The 16,120-nt window shown below is 37.9% G+C and overlaps 2 protein-coding genes across 3 annotated transcripts in view; one reads left to right on the plus strand and one right to left on the minus strand.

Annotated features, from left to right (window-relative positions):
* si:dkey-172j4.3 (diacylglycerol kinase eta) overlaps positions 1–4,600 on the plus strand; it is an 84,421-nt gene extending 79,821 nt beyond the window's left edge. Inside the window, exon 31 of the mRNA XM_038731544.1 lies at positions 540–4,600. Within this exon, the coding sequence (XP_038587472.1) occupies positions 540–592 (53 nt within the window). The 3' untranslated portion in view covers positions 593–4,600. The remainder of the gene's footprint in view (positions 1–539) is intronic.
* Positions 4,601–5,826: 1,226 nt separating this feature from the next.
* Positions 5,827–15,151, minus strand: zgc:92429 (uncharacterized protein LOC445063 homolog). Of its 2 annotated transcripts, XM_038731247.1 has the most exons (12): positions 14,850–15,151; positions 13,946–13,995; positions 13,803–13,859; positions 12,171–12,325; positions 11,729–11,832; positions 10,568–10,620; positions 9,338–9,408; positions 8,698–8,800; positions 7,692–7,811; positions 6,676–6,738; positions 6,102–6,572; positions 5,827–5,891 (listed from the first exon to the last, which is right to left on the minus strand). In XM_038731247.1, the coding sequence occupies exons 1-11, from the start codon at positions 14,911–14,913 to the stop codon at positions 6,138–6,140; spliced, it is 1,275 nt and encodes a 424-aa protein (XP_038587175.1). In that variant the 5' UTR covers positions 14,914–15,151; the 3' UTR covers positions 5,827–5,891; positions 6,102–6,137. The 2 variants fall into 2 exon arrangements, with proteins under 2 accessions (XP_038587175.1, XP_038587174.1); XM_038731246.1 differs by having other exon boundaries at positions 5,827–6,572.
* Positions 15,152–16,120: the final 969 nt, after the last annotated feature.

The raw sequence follows: 16,120 nt of genomic DNA on the forward strand, positions 1-16,120 counted from the left end.
TTTCTGTCAAAAACTCCTCATTGTGCTCTGCAATCGTATCTTGGAGCCATGCAATACTTAGAAACTACAGTTCAGCTTCATGTTCTGAGCCGATCTGCGGCATTGGGATCGGGACCTGATCCAGGCATGTATTTATGGATTGATTACAGTGCACAGAGCAAGATCCTCATCTGATTCTTCTTCTGTTGGCTCTGGGTACGTCAGCTGCCAAAACGTATCTTTGTGTTTGTCACTATAATCTAAAACTGGAGCCAAACAAACAATGTGAGCAAGTGAACCATGAAGTTTATCAAAATAAAGTCGGCAGTTTCCATCAATAAAAGTCGAGGATCTTTGACGGGCTCGTTCTCCAGAAGGAGATTTGCTACAAACGTGCACCTACTCTTAAGAGAAGAAGAAGAAGTAGGCAGCCATCTTGGTTCAGGTGTGAATCCAGATCCAATCATTTTGGGGAGGTAGTTTCTTGCGCTTCAGAGCTGAAATACAAGCTGAAGCCCAATTTGTCATTTTCATTTAGTTTTTCTCTCTCTCTCCCGCAGGAAATTGGGATATCAAAAGTGGGGCTGGTGAAGTAGATTCGTCTGGCAACTGAAATCCTGCATGAGGTGCTTTATTACTGCCCCCTGCTACCCTGAGAACCAGGGGTGAGGAGCACCCCTCCTGTTCTCCTCCCCTCTAATCGCGATACCTAGTGGCCTGACAGAGGTGTGAGGAAGAAAAGGAAAACCATCTTCCCAACTTTTATGCTAATTCCTCCCTGTTTAACTTCTTTACCCTCCATTTTTGCAGGGAGGAGTTTTCTTTGTTCTATTTCTTCTTTTATTTCTTCTTTTATTTTTTGAAGGGGCCTGGCTTTGCATCGCATTGCTTCTCCATTGGCGTTCTGCTTTTGGCTCTGCTTGAATTAGGAAGTTGTCGTGGCCAGCAGCGAATCAAACAGGAAGTGGGAGGCGTGAAACATTTGCACGTTCTCGCAAATGCTATTTTTTTGAGAAAGAATTGTGTTTACGTGGTGCTCTCCTTGCATGTCGAGTGCAGCTATCTTATTTTATATTTATCATACGTTGTTACAGTCTTTTAATTCTCTTCTCTTCTTTATTTCTCAACTTATGAATAGCCTTTAGACTTTGATTTATCTTGAGACTTTTGAAGAGTATTTATTTCTTGTTGCTACTGCCATGAGAACTCAAACGGCAACAAATCAACAAAAATGAACAAACTGAAACATCTCAAACTTCATCTACTGAACTGGAGAATATCTTAAATGTTGCAAAAAATGTAAGGAGGAATGTACTTGTGTGGACTTGTATTATCCTGTGAATGATAATGTGTAATGATAAATCATATAAGATTTGACAAAGGTTCTGCTGTTGTGGTTCTAAAGTGGTTCTTAATAGGCTGTTGTCTGACTTGTGTTAACCAAGGCTATGCAGTCACGCTGCAAAAATAATGTTCTTTATGATGAGTCATTTCATCTGGAATCCAGCCTTACGGAAACATCCGACTCTGGGATTTAAGTATACATCACTCAGTTATTATCAAGGTCTAAAATGTGACTTCTGTGGGAGTCAAAACATCTAATACACTCAGTACACAGTTTTTCACTTGTTTTAAGAACCATTTTGAGGTACAGTACCAGATGAAATGACTCCATAAGTCAGTTTTTTTTGGCAGTATATGGTGGAGGTGTTTACAGAAGGAGGAAGCATCAAGGATACATTAACAAAACATTACAGCTACTCAGTATATTACTCCTACTTTGCCATACTCCTGATTGTATATGTAATATAAGAATAAGAGTCAGTCGATATTTGATTTTGCCTTGTCCGTGGTTAAAAGCTATTATTATTATTACAAATATATATATTTTTTTGTATATCTTATTTTCCCAATGGTAATCTGTGAAGCTGTCCTGGGTTTGCTGCTTCCCCCTTTGACAAACTCCTTGGCCACTGTGCATATAATCGAAGCCAATTAATGCTGTCCTGTGTGTCCCTGCATGCATACTTAGCCTTCCTTCGCCTCACAGTGACTGCAGAAGTTGCCTCAAAATAGCAAATTTTAGCTTGATTGTTTTGTTTTAACCTACTTTCTGCACCAGATGGTCTGAGTTTTACTGCAAGAGAACATTTATACTAATACTTTACTGTGATGTCCAAACTTTAAGAGAGTATATTGATTTACACCTTGTCTATTCACAGGGCTCTCTGTGCTGGTTATAACAAACAATCTAAAAAACAATATATGTATGTATCTAATTATTATTTGCTTTGGCCAAAGCAAGTACGTGAAATGATTTTGGGTATATGTGCGGCTCTTCGGAAATAACTAAAATATTGATGTTTACGAGTTCTCGGGGCAACTTGCACCCAGGTTCAACAGTAATGTTCTTGAAAGAAATGGTCAGACATTTGGGGAAATTAGCGTATTTGCTGTGTTAACTCAAGATAAAGAAGATGATGAATGTGTTTTTCATCTCTGTCAGAGATAAAGATCACTCTTAGACATGCTTAGCTTAGCAAAAAAAAAAAAACTGGAAGAATTGGGAAACATTGTCCGTCAATCCATGTATCTTATTAGCTGGCAACTGAGTTACCAAGAGATCCTAGAGTGAAACTCAACTTTACTATGAGGACAGGATTTGTGAGAGGCTGTGTCTGTACTGCATGCAGTCAAGAGAAAGCTCCAACATGAAAGCAATTTCTTGTTGAGCAGCTTTTTCGTTCAGATGTTAAATATACACACAGAATAAATAAGACAACTTCGTCATTATTGGAACTACAGGAGCTAGGCAAGCCGTTTCCCCTGCTTACAGTGCTTTGACATAAGCTAGGCTAAACACGAGGCTAACTCCAGACTGAATGGACAGATTAATTTTAAGTAATTCTTCTCTATATCTAACACTCTATAAGACAGCAAAAATGCGGACTTCTTTAAAAGTTAAAACCTGCAGGATGTAATAAAAAGCAACATTCACTAGTCATTCACTAGTGTGTTCCGTAGTTACTACATAATGTAAAGGTACGATGAAGAATCACAAAAGATTATTTCTTTTCATGATACACAACTTACCTAAAGCTGTTTAGTTGTGATGCAACTCCACCACTTTCAAAAATACAAAAAAGCGACATAATATTAACATTAAGAAAGGAAAAATATGCTTTAACTTCGCAGTAAACTTGTAAAGAATCATTTCTCAGATTTTCCCATTCATGTAAAGGGTTGGCTCTTGAATTTCTCAGTTATTTACACATTTGTCGAACTAACCCAAACTAACCCTTGATAGTGCAGAGTTACTGTGAGGCGTTGTAGATGTTCAGCTCTGGTAGGATTGTGCTTCTGTATCCATAGTGTGCCAGCTATACGCTCTACACCTTAGAGGCTTTAGTGGTGTTGTGCCAAGTTTGTACTGAGTTCAGTGGGTTATGAGACGTACAAGGAATGTGTGTGTGTGTGTGAGAGCGCGTGTGAGCTTCAGATGCAAAAGTTGTTGTATGTCGTAAATTTCAAAGTTTACTGTATCTTGCCTTGCACTTTACGAAGAAGCAAACTTAATGGTTGAAAAAAGACATTTGTAAGCATGTGTGCGCGCGTGTTTCAAGATTTCGAGTGCTTACGAGTGTTTTTTTTTTATTTGATGAAAAAAGAAATCTTATTTATGATAAATGTATACGAACAAAAGTGTGTTGAAAAATGTAATATATCTAAGCAAATGTAAAAGAATGATAAATATTTAGAGCTGTATACACAAATGTTTATCACATCAGTGGTTGTACAATTACTCCCACAGCAGCTTAAGATCTCCCGTTTAATGCCAATGTTATTGCAAGCGATTTCTGTCATTCCACTGCCACAGCAATGCCATGAAAATGTCTTTCCAATGCTACACCAATTGGTATTAAAATAGTATTCTAAAAATGTAACTAAGATTAAAGTTATTCAAACTTTAAGCCAAAGCTTTTGGAATTCTCCAGTGTTATTACAAACTACTGATGAATCGTTTACACACACAAAAATAGAGATGTCATGCCTATGTTTAGCCAATATTTGGGTGAACTTTTTGTGTATCTTATTAAGAAAGTCTACCTTATGCTTCAAGTAGCATTTGTTGCGCTGAAAATGAATGCAAAGATGTGTCCAGTTTTGGGGAGCACACATTCGCAGAAGCCATTTTGGGATAATAATAAAAAAAACTAGTTGCCTATGTTTAATGGTCTTTTAACCGATTTGTTTTTTCTTTCAAATCATAATTTGTCACTCATTGTTATTAATTTTTGTGAGTGTTGATTTTATTTTCCAACATTTTTGGACTGAAACTCTTCCAAGGAGTAGCGTGGAGCTGAGAAACTGTAATGAACCCACAGATTACAAACAACCCCACCATGTTTGTGCAACAGCATTCCATAGACAACATTTGTGAACACACCCCCTGATCTGAACAGCCTGTATATTGAACTGTGTGGATAATGCTGGAAGCCAGACTAGATGTTGCACGACCTTGTAGATTGCGAGGTGTTTTATTGTGTTATCGTGTGCTGTGTGTAACAAAGACAAAGTCAGCGCAACCCTTTGGAGATTAAATGAACTATTGAAGTGTGAATCTGGTGTCTTTGATCATTGAGTGATCATATAAAATATCTTTTCCATCTCCAAACATCAGTGTTTCTACTGGACTCCTACTTGGTCAAACGTGAACAAAGGTACACACGCTTGAATTTGTCTGTCGTGCTGTCTTCAATAGAATTGAATCGGAGACGGAACAAATATTTAAAGGACGGAAATGTGATCGTAGCTTTAGTGAATGAAATTGCAGGTGTTAAGCACTGAAATTTAATCTTTTTCTGTGTGTTCTTTGTTTACCTTGCAGGTGGTGAGTAAAGTAAAAGCCTCGGTATGCATCAAACAAACCAGGTTATTAATCCGACCACGTCTACAGGTAGAAGAGTGGAGAGCTGTTCTCAGTTGGCCACATTCAAATTCAAACTCTCTCTCAAAGAGACGTTTGTGTCCTTCTTTGTCATCAACATGAATAATCATAAAAATGCACTTTCGGATGGTCTTTCCTCAAAGACAGTCCTCGTCACCGCATAGTCTGTTTTGAAAAAATTAGAAATGTTTTCGGACAGTGATTGATTACACTGTTGGAAAGGGGAATTAAAAGTTCGATTTACAGTTGTGCATTAAGGGTTTATGGTGTAGCTATATAGCAAGAACTTAGTCGATCGCAAAGTCAAACATATGCCGACGACTTCGCGTTTTCAGTAACACAGTTCTAGCAAAGACGTTTCCCCTGCGAACCTTCTTCTCACCGTTCTGTCACAATGAAAGTTTCCAATTCAGTAATTAGACGAGGCCAAACTGAAGTTACCTGGATGTGACTGAGGTCCCTGCATGCACAGACCGGACCGTCACGAGACTCTTGTCAGCCTTTAGATGCTCTGATGATTGCTTCATTTGAAGCATACTGAGGCATTAAGACTACAATCTTAATCTTTGGTTGTAACAATCACACCACATACTCTTATCAATCTTTCTTTGCCTGAAGTAAAACTGGTCAGTGAGTAATACAGCGTAGGTTGTGTTTGCAGATGTACAATAGGCTTTATATTAGTGAAAACCATGCGTGGAAGTACAATTTCAGCATGACTCATGAATTAAAAGTTTATCCAGCCCAAAGTGTTTTGTTCACAACTGCAGTCTATAAATTAATCAATCTTAATCTTTCTGCTTAAAATGCGGGGGACGTGATGGATAACAAGTCTTTATACCATTGATCTAGCCATTTATGTGTTGATTTTGTTTGTTTTAGACATAAAAAGACAGAAATTTAAACCTTGAACAGTCTTTATTTCTTCTTCTTCTTGAAGTTGCATCCAGTTGCGTCTGAGTATCTAAACACATTTTAAGAGGAAAAAACTCAAGCTTTATCATTAAATTTTAAAAAAAGGATCCAGTGAGTTTGTTGACCAAAGATGTAAGTAAGTAACTCAATGCTTCAAGAGACTTGACCCCTAATACAGAGTTGGAATTTAATCATTTCCGGAATAAACATTTAATTTGCTTCATTACAAAAATCTATTTCAATTAAACTTTTTTTCTACCTTCTATTTAATGCAAATCAGTGTTTTTTGGAGGAGTTACTCGAGCTCTGGCATGTCTTCGTATCCTCCTCCCTCCTCCTCCTGTCTTCTCTCCTCCTCCAGCTTCCTCTCCTCCTCTGCCCTCTTCCTCTCCTCCATCGCCCTCTTCATCTCCTCCTCCACCTCCTTCCTCTTTAAATTCTGGATCTCTTCATCCTTCTTCTTCTGCGCTTCTTTTTCCTTCTCCTCCTCTGTTTTATCCTTCGGCGGCGTGCTGTAGGCCCACTCCTCGTCCGAGTCGCTGATGTCGTCGTCGTCGATGTCCCAGTCGGGCTGGTAGGACTCTGTGGTTTCGGTGTCCTCTACAGGCTCGGGCTCAGGTTTGTGGTTGGGGTCCTCCAGTTTGCCCCAGGCCACCTGGTCGGCCTTGCGGAGGGTGATCTCCACTTTAGATGGGACCATGTTGACCGAGCTCTGTTTGACATTGATCACCTGAATGAGAACAAAGAGTGTGGGAAAGATGAGCATCAGTGTGTTGAAATGACACTTGATTTCAGACTGTTCTTGAAAATACGCATGTTTAGCAGGTACTCACGCCCCAGAGGTGGAAGTCTCTCTTGAAAATCTTATTGTCCTCAAACTGGATTTGACATGAGAGCTAAAGAGAATAAAAAGCCAGTTAGGAAGATGAACAGGATGATTGGACTCTTGCATTTATTTGCATAAATGTGTGCATTGTTGACCTTTTAAAGCAGACTGTAAGGTATATATTATTGTTTCTTGTATGCCAGTTGCGAGGTTGTATTTTAGGTCAGACCAAAATGTTTTTTGTTCTCAGCTGTTTCTTGAAATATAGTTGTCTGCTGTAAATTGAGAAAAGTTAGATGTATTAGCTTAAGCTAACTTGCGCTAACTTGTTTTTAGTAATAGTTGCTTGTCTTTTGTGCTAGAACTTTCTATTTAGCTAGCTTTAGCTTCCTTCAGCTAACTTTGTTCAAAAATGCTTTATAATTTAAATTCATAAATATATCATATGTCATGAGACTTAATATTTATAACAGAAATCCAGTACCCATTTATAAAGGGTGTATAGCTGTAATGAATGGCTCTAAATTGTTAATAAATCAGTTAATAATGCTTTATGGATCAGCTAGAAACTATAAATTAACATTTTTGACTAGTGGATCCTCACCATGACACTTGCTTTATGTTCTTAGCTAGCTCTATCCGGCTCATCAGGAAGACCCTTTCAATGAAACGTTTCACCCCTGACCTTGTGGGAAAGTTTAGCAGAGAATCTGCAATGAATCAATTTATTAACATTTAGAACTGCAGACGTATTAGAACGTGAGAAGCTCATTAGCTTTTATAAAATATCACTAACAGAAATATTGTGAAATAGAAAGGATATGCACCAGCCAATGGGATTGTTCACAGTTTGGCAATTAAAAACTTCTTATTAATAACATCTAACGATCTATAAAGCATTAGTAAATGATTTCTTAACCATAAATAAAGACATTTGTTACTTAAAACTTATGTGTTTTCAAGACAAGCTAGTATACCTGCAAAGGATATATTAACTTAGTGTTGCGTGTGTGTAAAACTCACCACTGTCTGGTTGCCTTCTACGCAGGACAATTCTGGGTTTGTGTTCTTGGCGTAAATCGTTATGACGACATTATTTCCTGTCTGGTGCCAGTCATGTCGACATGCCACTTTCTTTTTGTCCTGTAAACACACAACACACAAAAAGATTTGATGTTTGAGCACACCCGAGATGAGATATGCCCAAATGCCAAATGTTCTGAATCTAGTTTCTAACATTTTATAAAGCTGATAAAGGATCCAATTTTAATCCTACTTTGTTCTCTAGAACATGATTTCAAGTTGGAGATGAGGATTGTGTTCCGTTGATAATTATTAATTTAGAAGAAATGGAGCTAACAGCATGATAAACCTCATTTAGATGACGAATCAAAATAGTAAACCATGGTCAAAACAAGCAACTGACTAAATGTGTACTGAATGTTTTGCAGTGACAATTTACCTACATAAAGACAGTTTAAGAGACTGACTTCCTTTTCCAGTGAGCGTCATTCTGATCCGACGTTGACGTTCTTCTTATTCTGTAATAAACATGTGACCTGTACCACTACGGTTTTATTTACAATATTTAGTCTCCTCTCAATTCTTTAAATGGGTTGGAGAAAATTTTTAGAAACACCTCTCAATATAACACTGGATGATACAACAGCACCGCAAAATAAAGCGTCCGAAATGATGAAGTGAAGAAATGAAACCATTTCAAACGTTAACATTATTATCATCACAGAGGTTGGCATTATTGCATTAAACTGCATCAGCCTGGTGTACCTGACTATCAAGAATAGGTGCATACTTGTTCATTTCAGCTTGTAGGGGGGGGGACAAACCGGAAAGACCGAGTTCTATTCACAAATCTTCATACAAAAAATGCCTCATTTGTTTCTTTTGTTTTTTTGCATTGTCATTTCTGCATTTAAAATAGTATTCTGTCAGCTTTCACGGTCATGTCCAGCTACATTTCCTTCCAACTTTGAACCAGGATCAATCTACCCTCCAGGTGGTGTAATACCTGCTTTGCGGTCCAGCGGTGTTTCCCTGTGGTGCAGCCCTTCTGGTCGAGGAAAGCGTTGAAATCTGTTGTCTTTATGCAGCAGCAGCTCCAGTACTTATATCTAAACAAAAGAAATGGTAACAGGTTACAAACACTATCTGCGTCATTCAGGAAATGGACAACCTATCCGATTTTCATATAATGATCAAAATTCAACAAGCAGCGGTTTTAACAAATGAATGGAGAGATGAAAAGATGTGAGTCATTGCCCACTGGCTGCACAGTGTTGGAGCGATGCTCATATAGTTCGTGTGATTCAAAGAGCAGCTGCAGTTTAATTCACGTCTAAAATGTGTTTGCTATGTTACAGATTTGTTTTCTAATTACTGATCTTTAATTAATTGTCTGTTGTTTTGTTTTTTACATTTGAACTTTTACACTTAATGCTTCTTGCTTACATGGCCTTCAGTTTTGTTTTGTTTACATTTCTCCTTTGTAGACGCGATCTAATTATGGTTTGAAAGAGATATGCAAATAAAGATTGCAATTATGATTTTGTTATAGTGGATTATGCATAATGCCTTTGTAATATCCGGGGTAAGGAACTGGAAACAGGCTGCAGTAATTTTAACTCTCTCTGTGCATCTTTGCGCCTTACCCCTCGTGGAAGACGGGTGCTCCGGGGTGGTGGATGCAGACCTCCATGTTCGTCTCTGGGCCTTGATAGACCTACACACAAAAACACATTGGTTACGGTCGCAGTGTGAAGATCAGCTCCTCACGCCTCTGGTCATCAGTCACATGGTATGGTCACCAGTCAAGTGTGTGTGTGTTTGTTTGAATGCGTTTAAAGGTTTCTCAATCAGCTTCTTATTATGAGCAAAATATTCTGCTTAAGTTAGAACAGTTGTGATAATTTTACTTGTGTTAAACTCATGATAAATGTACCTTAATCTATTGCTTTACTCCCCCTCCAAAAAAAACATTTTAATCTTTTCAATGCAGGCCTCCGTCTATGGTTTTAAAACAGTATTAAAAAGTATGTTATACCCAAATTGGCATGACATTGCACTAGTCACTGAGGTCATGTGGTGGTGGAACAAGTTTTCAGATCTTAAAAAAAAGAAAAGGATGCAATACTGCTATGTAAAAACACTATTTAACACAAGTAAAAGTCTAGTTCACACAATTTTACTTTATATTTGCCTGAAGTTTTAAAAGTAAAAATAAGCATTGGTCAAAAAAATGCCCCCTGTCAGTCTTTTTACTTATTACTAATGTCTCATAAGTAAGCAGCATTTTAATGTTGCTGCTGGATGAGGTGGAGCTAATTCAACAACTTTATGTACCGTTGGGTAGTTTTAAGATTTAACAATGCATCATATTTTAAAAAACAATTGTGTGGGTTTTTGTTTTTATCTGTAAAGTAATAACAGCAACTGTGAAGTGGGTTGAATATTACAGTATTTCCTTCTGAAAAGTTCAGAGTCAAAGTAAAAATAAGCATAAAGCGGAAATGGTAAAGTAGTATCTCAGAATTACATTTAAGTAAAGTACTTCAGTAAGTGTAATTATACATGGTCCAGCACTAGGAATAGGTGGCAAGAACAGGTTGAAATAGTAAAGTATAGGAACATGTTGTATATGTTGTTACCTCTTTTGTCCACTAGATGGAGCCCTCTAGATGTACAGGAATGATAAAGGCTGAAGCACAGCTATAGTGTATTAATTTTTTGTGTGTGTGTGTGTGTGTGTGTGTGTGTGTGTGTGGAGCTCCTGTCAGTGCAGCTTTTGCTTATGTCAGATAGTTGGCTATTTTGGGCCGGGCAGAAGTTGCCCACAAACATACACACACACACACACTCGCAAATAATAAAAAGACACCCACTGTTTTGCATCCTGTGTTCTTGCATCGGGTCCCAGATATGACTGTCTGACTCTCTGTCGGAAGAGAAAGACAAAAACAGAGAGGTGAGATGATGAAATCAGAACAGCAAAAATATTTTGTCTTTTTTTCTTTAAAAACAAGTGAGAAACTCCACCAGTGTATTAATCTCTCAACATGTTCAATGCAAATCAAACTGTTTCTTTTTCCGCCCTATTGAATTGTATTGGGTGAAATATTGTTAATGCACAGGTAGATTTTTTTTTGTCAGTTGTTTCCAGAAAATGGACTCAATTCTACACAGAAATATTCTGATAAGATGATTTTTACAAAAATGTATAAACTGTTAAATCATGCATCAAACTTACACAAACACACTTCCTTATGTGCATGAGCAAACACAAAATACACACGCAGAAATGCACAACAATGATGTAGCCTAATTATAAACCCAGTAAGTGTACACATGTACTGTGTAAACTTGTTTAAAAAAAATTTTAATATCAAGTTTAGTTTTTTTTCTACTTTCAAGATTCACTAAGCTTAAATATCTCCCCTGAATTGGCAGATTTTTTTTTTTCCACTAAACATAAAACAAAAGAATGAGCCGAAACGTCTGTTCTGTAAATGAAGAAATGTAGAGAAATGCTCACAACTAAACTGCAAAGAAATCACCTTCTTGTCAAGTAATCTTTGTCACAGAACTGTATTTGACTGTAACTGTTTCTAAAGTTTAAATATCTTGTAACATGTTGCAAAGTCTGTGTATGAATATTTCAACTTGTTGTCAACACAAATCAACTTGTTTCAAGTATTTTCTAATATAACATTGTTTTTCCTTTATATTATAGCACTGAAACCTGCCTTATTTCTTCATGCTTCAAGATACGGTTTGTGAAACTTATTGAAACAAATTGAATTTTATGAAATATTCATGTTGTACTGTAAGGCTTTCTCATTTTTACTGAGCTGATAATGTTCTAGGACTGGATTATAGTCAGAAAAGACTGAATAGGAATAGAATTGGCTTCTGTGCACAAGTCAGAGATGTGTTCAGGAACATCGAAAAGTAAGTGCCACAATATGATTTTGAAAAGAAAAAGTAGGTAGTTTTACAGCTTAAGGCCTCTCTATTAAAACACACACACACACACACACACTGACCTTGCTTTTCTTTCTCAACTCTCTTGCTCATGTCCAGTTTCTCCAGCACCTGAGCCAGTGATGCAGACACTTTGTGGGGCAGCTTGGTCTTAGGCTTGTCTGAACTGCACACACACACATAAAAACCACACACCCGTGTTCACGTTACCACAAAAGTGGTTGCTGGGAAATTAACACACACACAGACGCTCAGATTCAAACCGAGGCATCAGCACAGGCCTGCAGACTGATAAATGATGTTAGCCACTGAATTATTTATTCCAGGAATGCTGCAGGCGACCTCCTCCTGACCTACGTGACTGGATGCATACACAGAGGTGGCTGCATGCGAGTGGCAGGGAGGTTTATGCAAAAAGGCAAATTCCAGTTATCTTATGCAAATTAGAAAAAATAGAGGAATATTGTTATAAATGAGAGCCGCATGTGAATTACAAACACACACCTGGGCCTCTCTTTCTGCAGTTTCTCAGCAGATTTGGGTCCCTGGTAGATTATCTCTTGGTCGTTGGTGTGTTTAATCCCGCCCTTATCTGATGACACATCCGGCCGCAAAGGCTCCTGGGGTTTCTCGTTGCTGTGGAGTCCGCGGGTGCAGCCCTGTGTTGAAAGCAGAGCGGTCACCTCAGTCTCAGTATTATTTCTCTTCTCAACAGATTGTAATTTTAGTCAGTGTGCACTGTATAATCCTTCACAGGGGAAAATGACACCGTACAGTACCTTACTATGTATCTGCACTCACAAGATAAATTACAAGATTCATGCCTAGTTTGTTTATATAAAACATTAGCAACTGGATCGTTTCAAAGTGTAACAAATGAGTTACATGTTTTAAAGTGGGTTAACTTTAAGAGACATAGTTTGATCAAGATACCTAAAGCAGGTATGGGCTGGTATTATGTTTAGAAAGTTAATTCAAGTGAAACATTAGTACAGGCATGCGTTTCTTGTTTTTAACTAGGAAAAATGTTAACCTGCCCTGTAATGCCCTTTAATTTTAATAGAATGTGATTAATTTCTGATCACAATTTTAACCTTTTTGGATAACTCCCTGCTCACAACTCTAGCTAGTGCTGTTTTTATTTATTTATGTCCCACATTTGCTTTGCAAGTCGTTCACTACTACACTTCACGAACACCTCATATCCATCAGTGTGGAGAAACCAACATTTTAAACATTAACTGCATAAACATGACATTACGACAGAATCACATGGACCACATTAGTATATTGATACCAAGTCATGTTTTAAGTATTGATACTAGTTTAGAGAATTAAGTACATTAAACATTTGTTATTTACCATTAACATGCATGTATTAATGGTCAAAAGAAAAGATGTCTACTGTTTGGCAAATCATTTGGTGATAATGAGAATGTATTCAGAAGTTATTTATTATTCTTCGCCTCACACACACACACACACACGTCTCTCCCCTACATGACAGTATGTATATTAATAAAAAAGTAATGATACTCAAACTTATATTAATACTTACTTACATACTTAATTACAATTCCCAGATACTAATTGGTATCAGATTGAAACTAAATATTTAGTAAATAAAGGTAGCAATACCACAGTGTAGTAAAAGTAGAAACATATACTTATTATTGAGATTGGCCCATTTCAGAATGATGTATATTATACTATTGAATTATAATTATCAATGCATTCATGTGTACTCACTTTCATTGTACAGCTGGTAGAGGTGTTGAGCTCATTGTAGTTACTTTATATAGAGCTGGTTAGCTTGTGAACTTACCCCCAAGGATCAATAATGAAAATAATCTTAACCTAAACTAATATGATAATTCATTTGTTGATTATATTCTGTTTTATTAATCTCAATCCACAAACAAAATGGTAAATTAAGTTTGCAAATAAATGTAATGGACTAGAAAGTGCAATATTTGCCTCTGAATTAAAGTAGAAGTATAAAGTAGCAGAAAAAAAATCTGTACTTAAGTATTGTACTTTCCACCACCACTAAGTCTTCCACTCAAACTGAATATTTACAGGATCTTGAATTTTCTGCAGGTGCTGAGAGACTGTTTGACCCTGAGCTGCTGTTACCTTGATGGAGAGAAACTCTGAGAAGTCGGTCGTCCTTTTCTTACAGCAGGACCAACCCTGAGAAAGGCACACAAGTAAACATGTGATTTTTATCCCATCTGAATAAAAATGGTGTTATTAGTGTACTTATATATTAGTTCTACCTTCAGAGCATCGTGGAAGATGGGGACACCTGGATGGAAGAGGCAGGAATCTTTTGGAGGAAACAGAAAGACACTGTGAGTCTGTATATGGACACACACACACACACACACACACACACACACACACACACACAGTCAGCAGGGTGAACCAGCTGCTCATGGGGGTCACTCGAGTTGAGCAGTTGCGTCCCATAAAAGGAAGTTGGTTGCTAGGAAGATAGCTGTCGTCCTTTTCAGAGAAACGTGGCCTACGGTACATGCTAGGCTAGCTCAAACTGTCTCTCTCTCAAACACACAGCATATACAACAATAATGACAATTTCTTTGACGGCACACAAACCAACACTTGGTTTATCCAGCTTTTGCCAGTAAATCAGATTGTTTATCCACCTGAAATGTTTAGTTAAACATTCAGATTAATCCCTACAAACTTGTACTGTATTTATCTCATCTTTTTGTAACACAGTGTCACATTTAACCCCTATTTGTATATTTAGACCAGTGAAAAGAGCATACTTTTAAACTAAATGCAGACATTAACCCAATCTCAGACTGAAATGCTGTTCGTGGTGGTCAAATACAAATTGGAAAAGTTGCATGTTTGTAAAATTTGAATAGAAATGTCAGGAACTAAGCAAAACTAGTCCCAATTTCAGCTTGCTGGTGATGTATTTTTGAACTGTTACAAGTTTTGAATGTGCCATTTTAGCTCAGAAGTTAAAAAACGGAGAAAACTGAACCTCCTCTAAGAGATTCAAAGCAAATCTATACACTGTAAGAACAAGCAGGCTGACTTCCACTGAGGCCTGATGACCAAAATATTATTAATAACCAACCATCAGATCCAGACTGCATTTATTTAAATTAAAAGCACAGATACAGAAAGAAACAGGCAGGATCTTACCGTCCTTGTTCTTGTCAGCGTCAAAATTCAGTCCACAGCCTTTGTTGTAGCACAGCAGAGCCATGTTGGTCTGTTGGGTTTGTGTGACTTCTTCACCTTCACTGTCTTGTTCAGATATCCTCCTCCAACCTGGCGGTCTCTCCTGGTCTTAATGCTGTGGTCGGACCTCCAGAAGTTTCTTAAACCAGATCCAGAAGGGGTGATCGCCTTCTGGAGAGATCTGAAAGAGAGAGAAGGGGGTTCTTTTCTCGCTGGTTTGGGCCTGGCTGAATGAAAGATAAAAATAGCAGCCCACCTCCCTCCTCCATTCCCTCTCTCAGTTTACAGCTGTCAAAACGTATCTGAAGGTGGGGGTTGACGCTCCTCCTGGTGAGCGTCGGCTGTCACAAACAGGCCTGCTGTGGCCTGGCATAGGACTGACAACTTCTGGATTTCTGTCACTTTCTCTCACTGGATCCACTGCAGTCAGGACATGTCGTGGGTTTATTTTTCCAGGAGGAGCAGCCTCCTGGGAGGTTATTGTTATAAAAATGTTTAAAATTTAGCTAAGACAGTTAAAATAAAATGTAATTCCATCATTTGCTCTGCCAAATTAGTGACAAAATGACATTTTAGGAAACAGCAAAGGTCCTGCCACAAAGTTTAAGGCACACTATTGTCTAAAATATCATTGTATAACTTAGCATTAAGCCAAACATTACATTTATTCATTTAGCTGACGCTTTTATCCAAAGCGACTTACAATTGCTATACATGTCAGAGGTCGCACGCCTCTGGAGCAACAAGGGGTTAAGTGTCTTGCTCAGGGACACAATGGTGGATTGAACCCTGGTCTCTCACACTAAAAGCATGTGTCTTATCCATTGCGCCATCACCCACACACCATGAAAACCAGCTCCAGACCAAAAGAACACAAAAGTATTTTGAGGATTGTGTCCTTAGCCTTGCAGACAAGAGTATACTCGCATACTTTTACCAGTACCACCTCTGAAATGTCCCATATTCTCTGTAACTAGTCATTTCCAGTGGATAGTTACTGTTTTGTTGTTTTTGTATATACATAACTGTTTGTCGTTGTTTGCTGTGACATGTTGACCTAAAGTACTTCTACCAGCCTACGGTATGGCTTTGGTCTGTTACTACAACAACAACTTCAGCACTCCCACGGTGGAGGATTAAAAATCAGTTCCCACCTCCCGACTCCCACTGAGCTCTGAATAATGAAACTGTTTGCAAACATTTGTTCTACAATCACATCAACAGGCTCTCAC

This window comes from Micropterus salmoides, unplaced genomic scaffold (genome assembly GCF_014851395.1).
Source record: "Micropterus salmoides isolate LMB-PRFRI ecotype aquatic unplaced genomic scaffold, ASM1485139v1 Ms_hic_scaffold_2, whole genome shotgun sequence".
In the NCBI taxonomy this organism is placed as follows: Eukaryota; Metazoa; Chordata; class Actinopteri; order Centrarchiformes; family Centrarchidae; genus Micropterus; species Micropterus salmoides.

Bases quoted from the DNA above. Each gene is read 5' to 3' on its own strand.
- zgc:92429 (XM_038731247.1), bottom strand. From the start codon at position 14,913: ATGGCTCTGCTGTGCTACAACAAAGGCTGTGGACTGAATTTTGACGCT. The intron at 9,409-10,567 runs GTGGGTGTCTTT...TTTTGTGTGTAG, and splicing joins AGAACACAGGATGCAAAACA to GTCTATCAAGGCCCAGAGAC. The intron at 6,573-6,675 runs GTGAGTACCTGC...GTTCTCATTCAG, and splicing joins GAGACTTCCACCTCTGGGGC to GTGATCAATGTCAAACAGAG.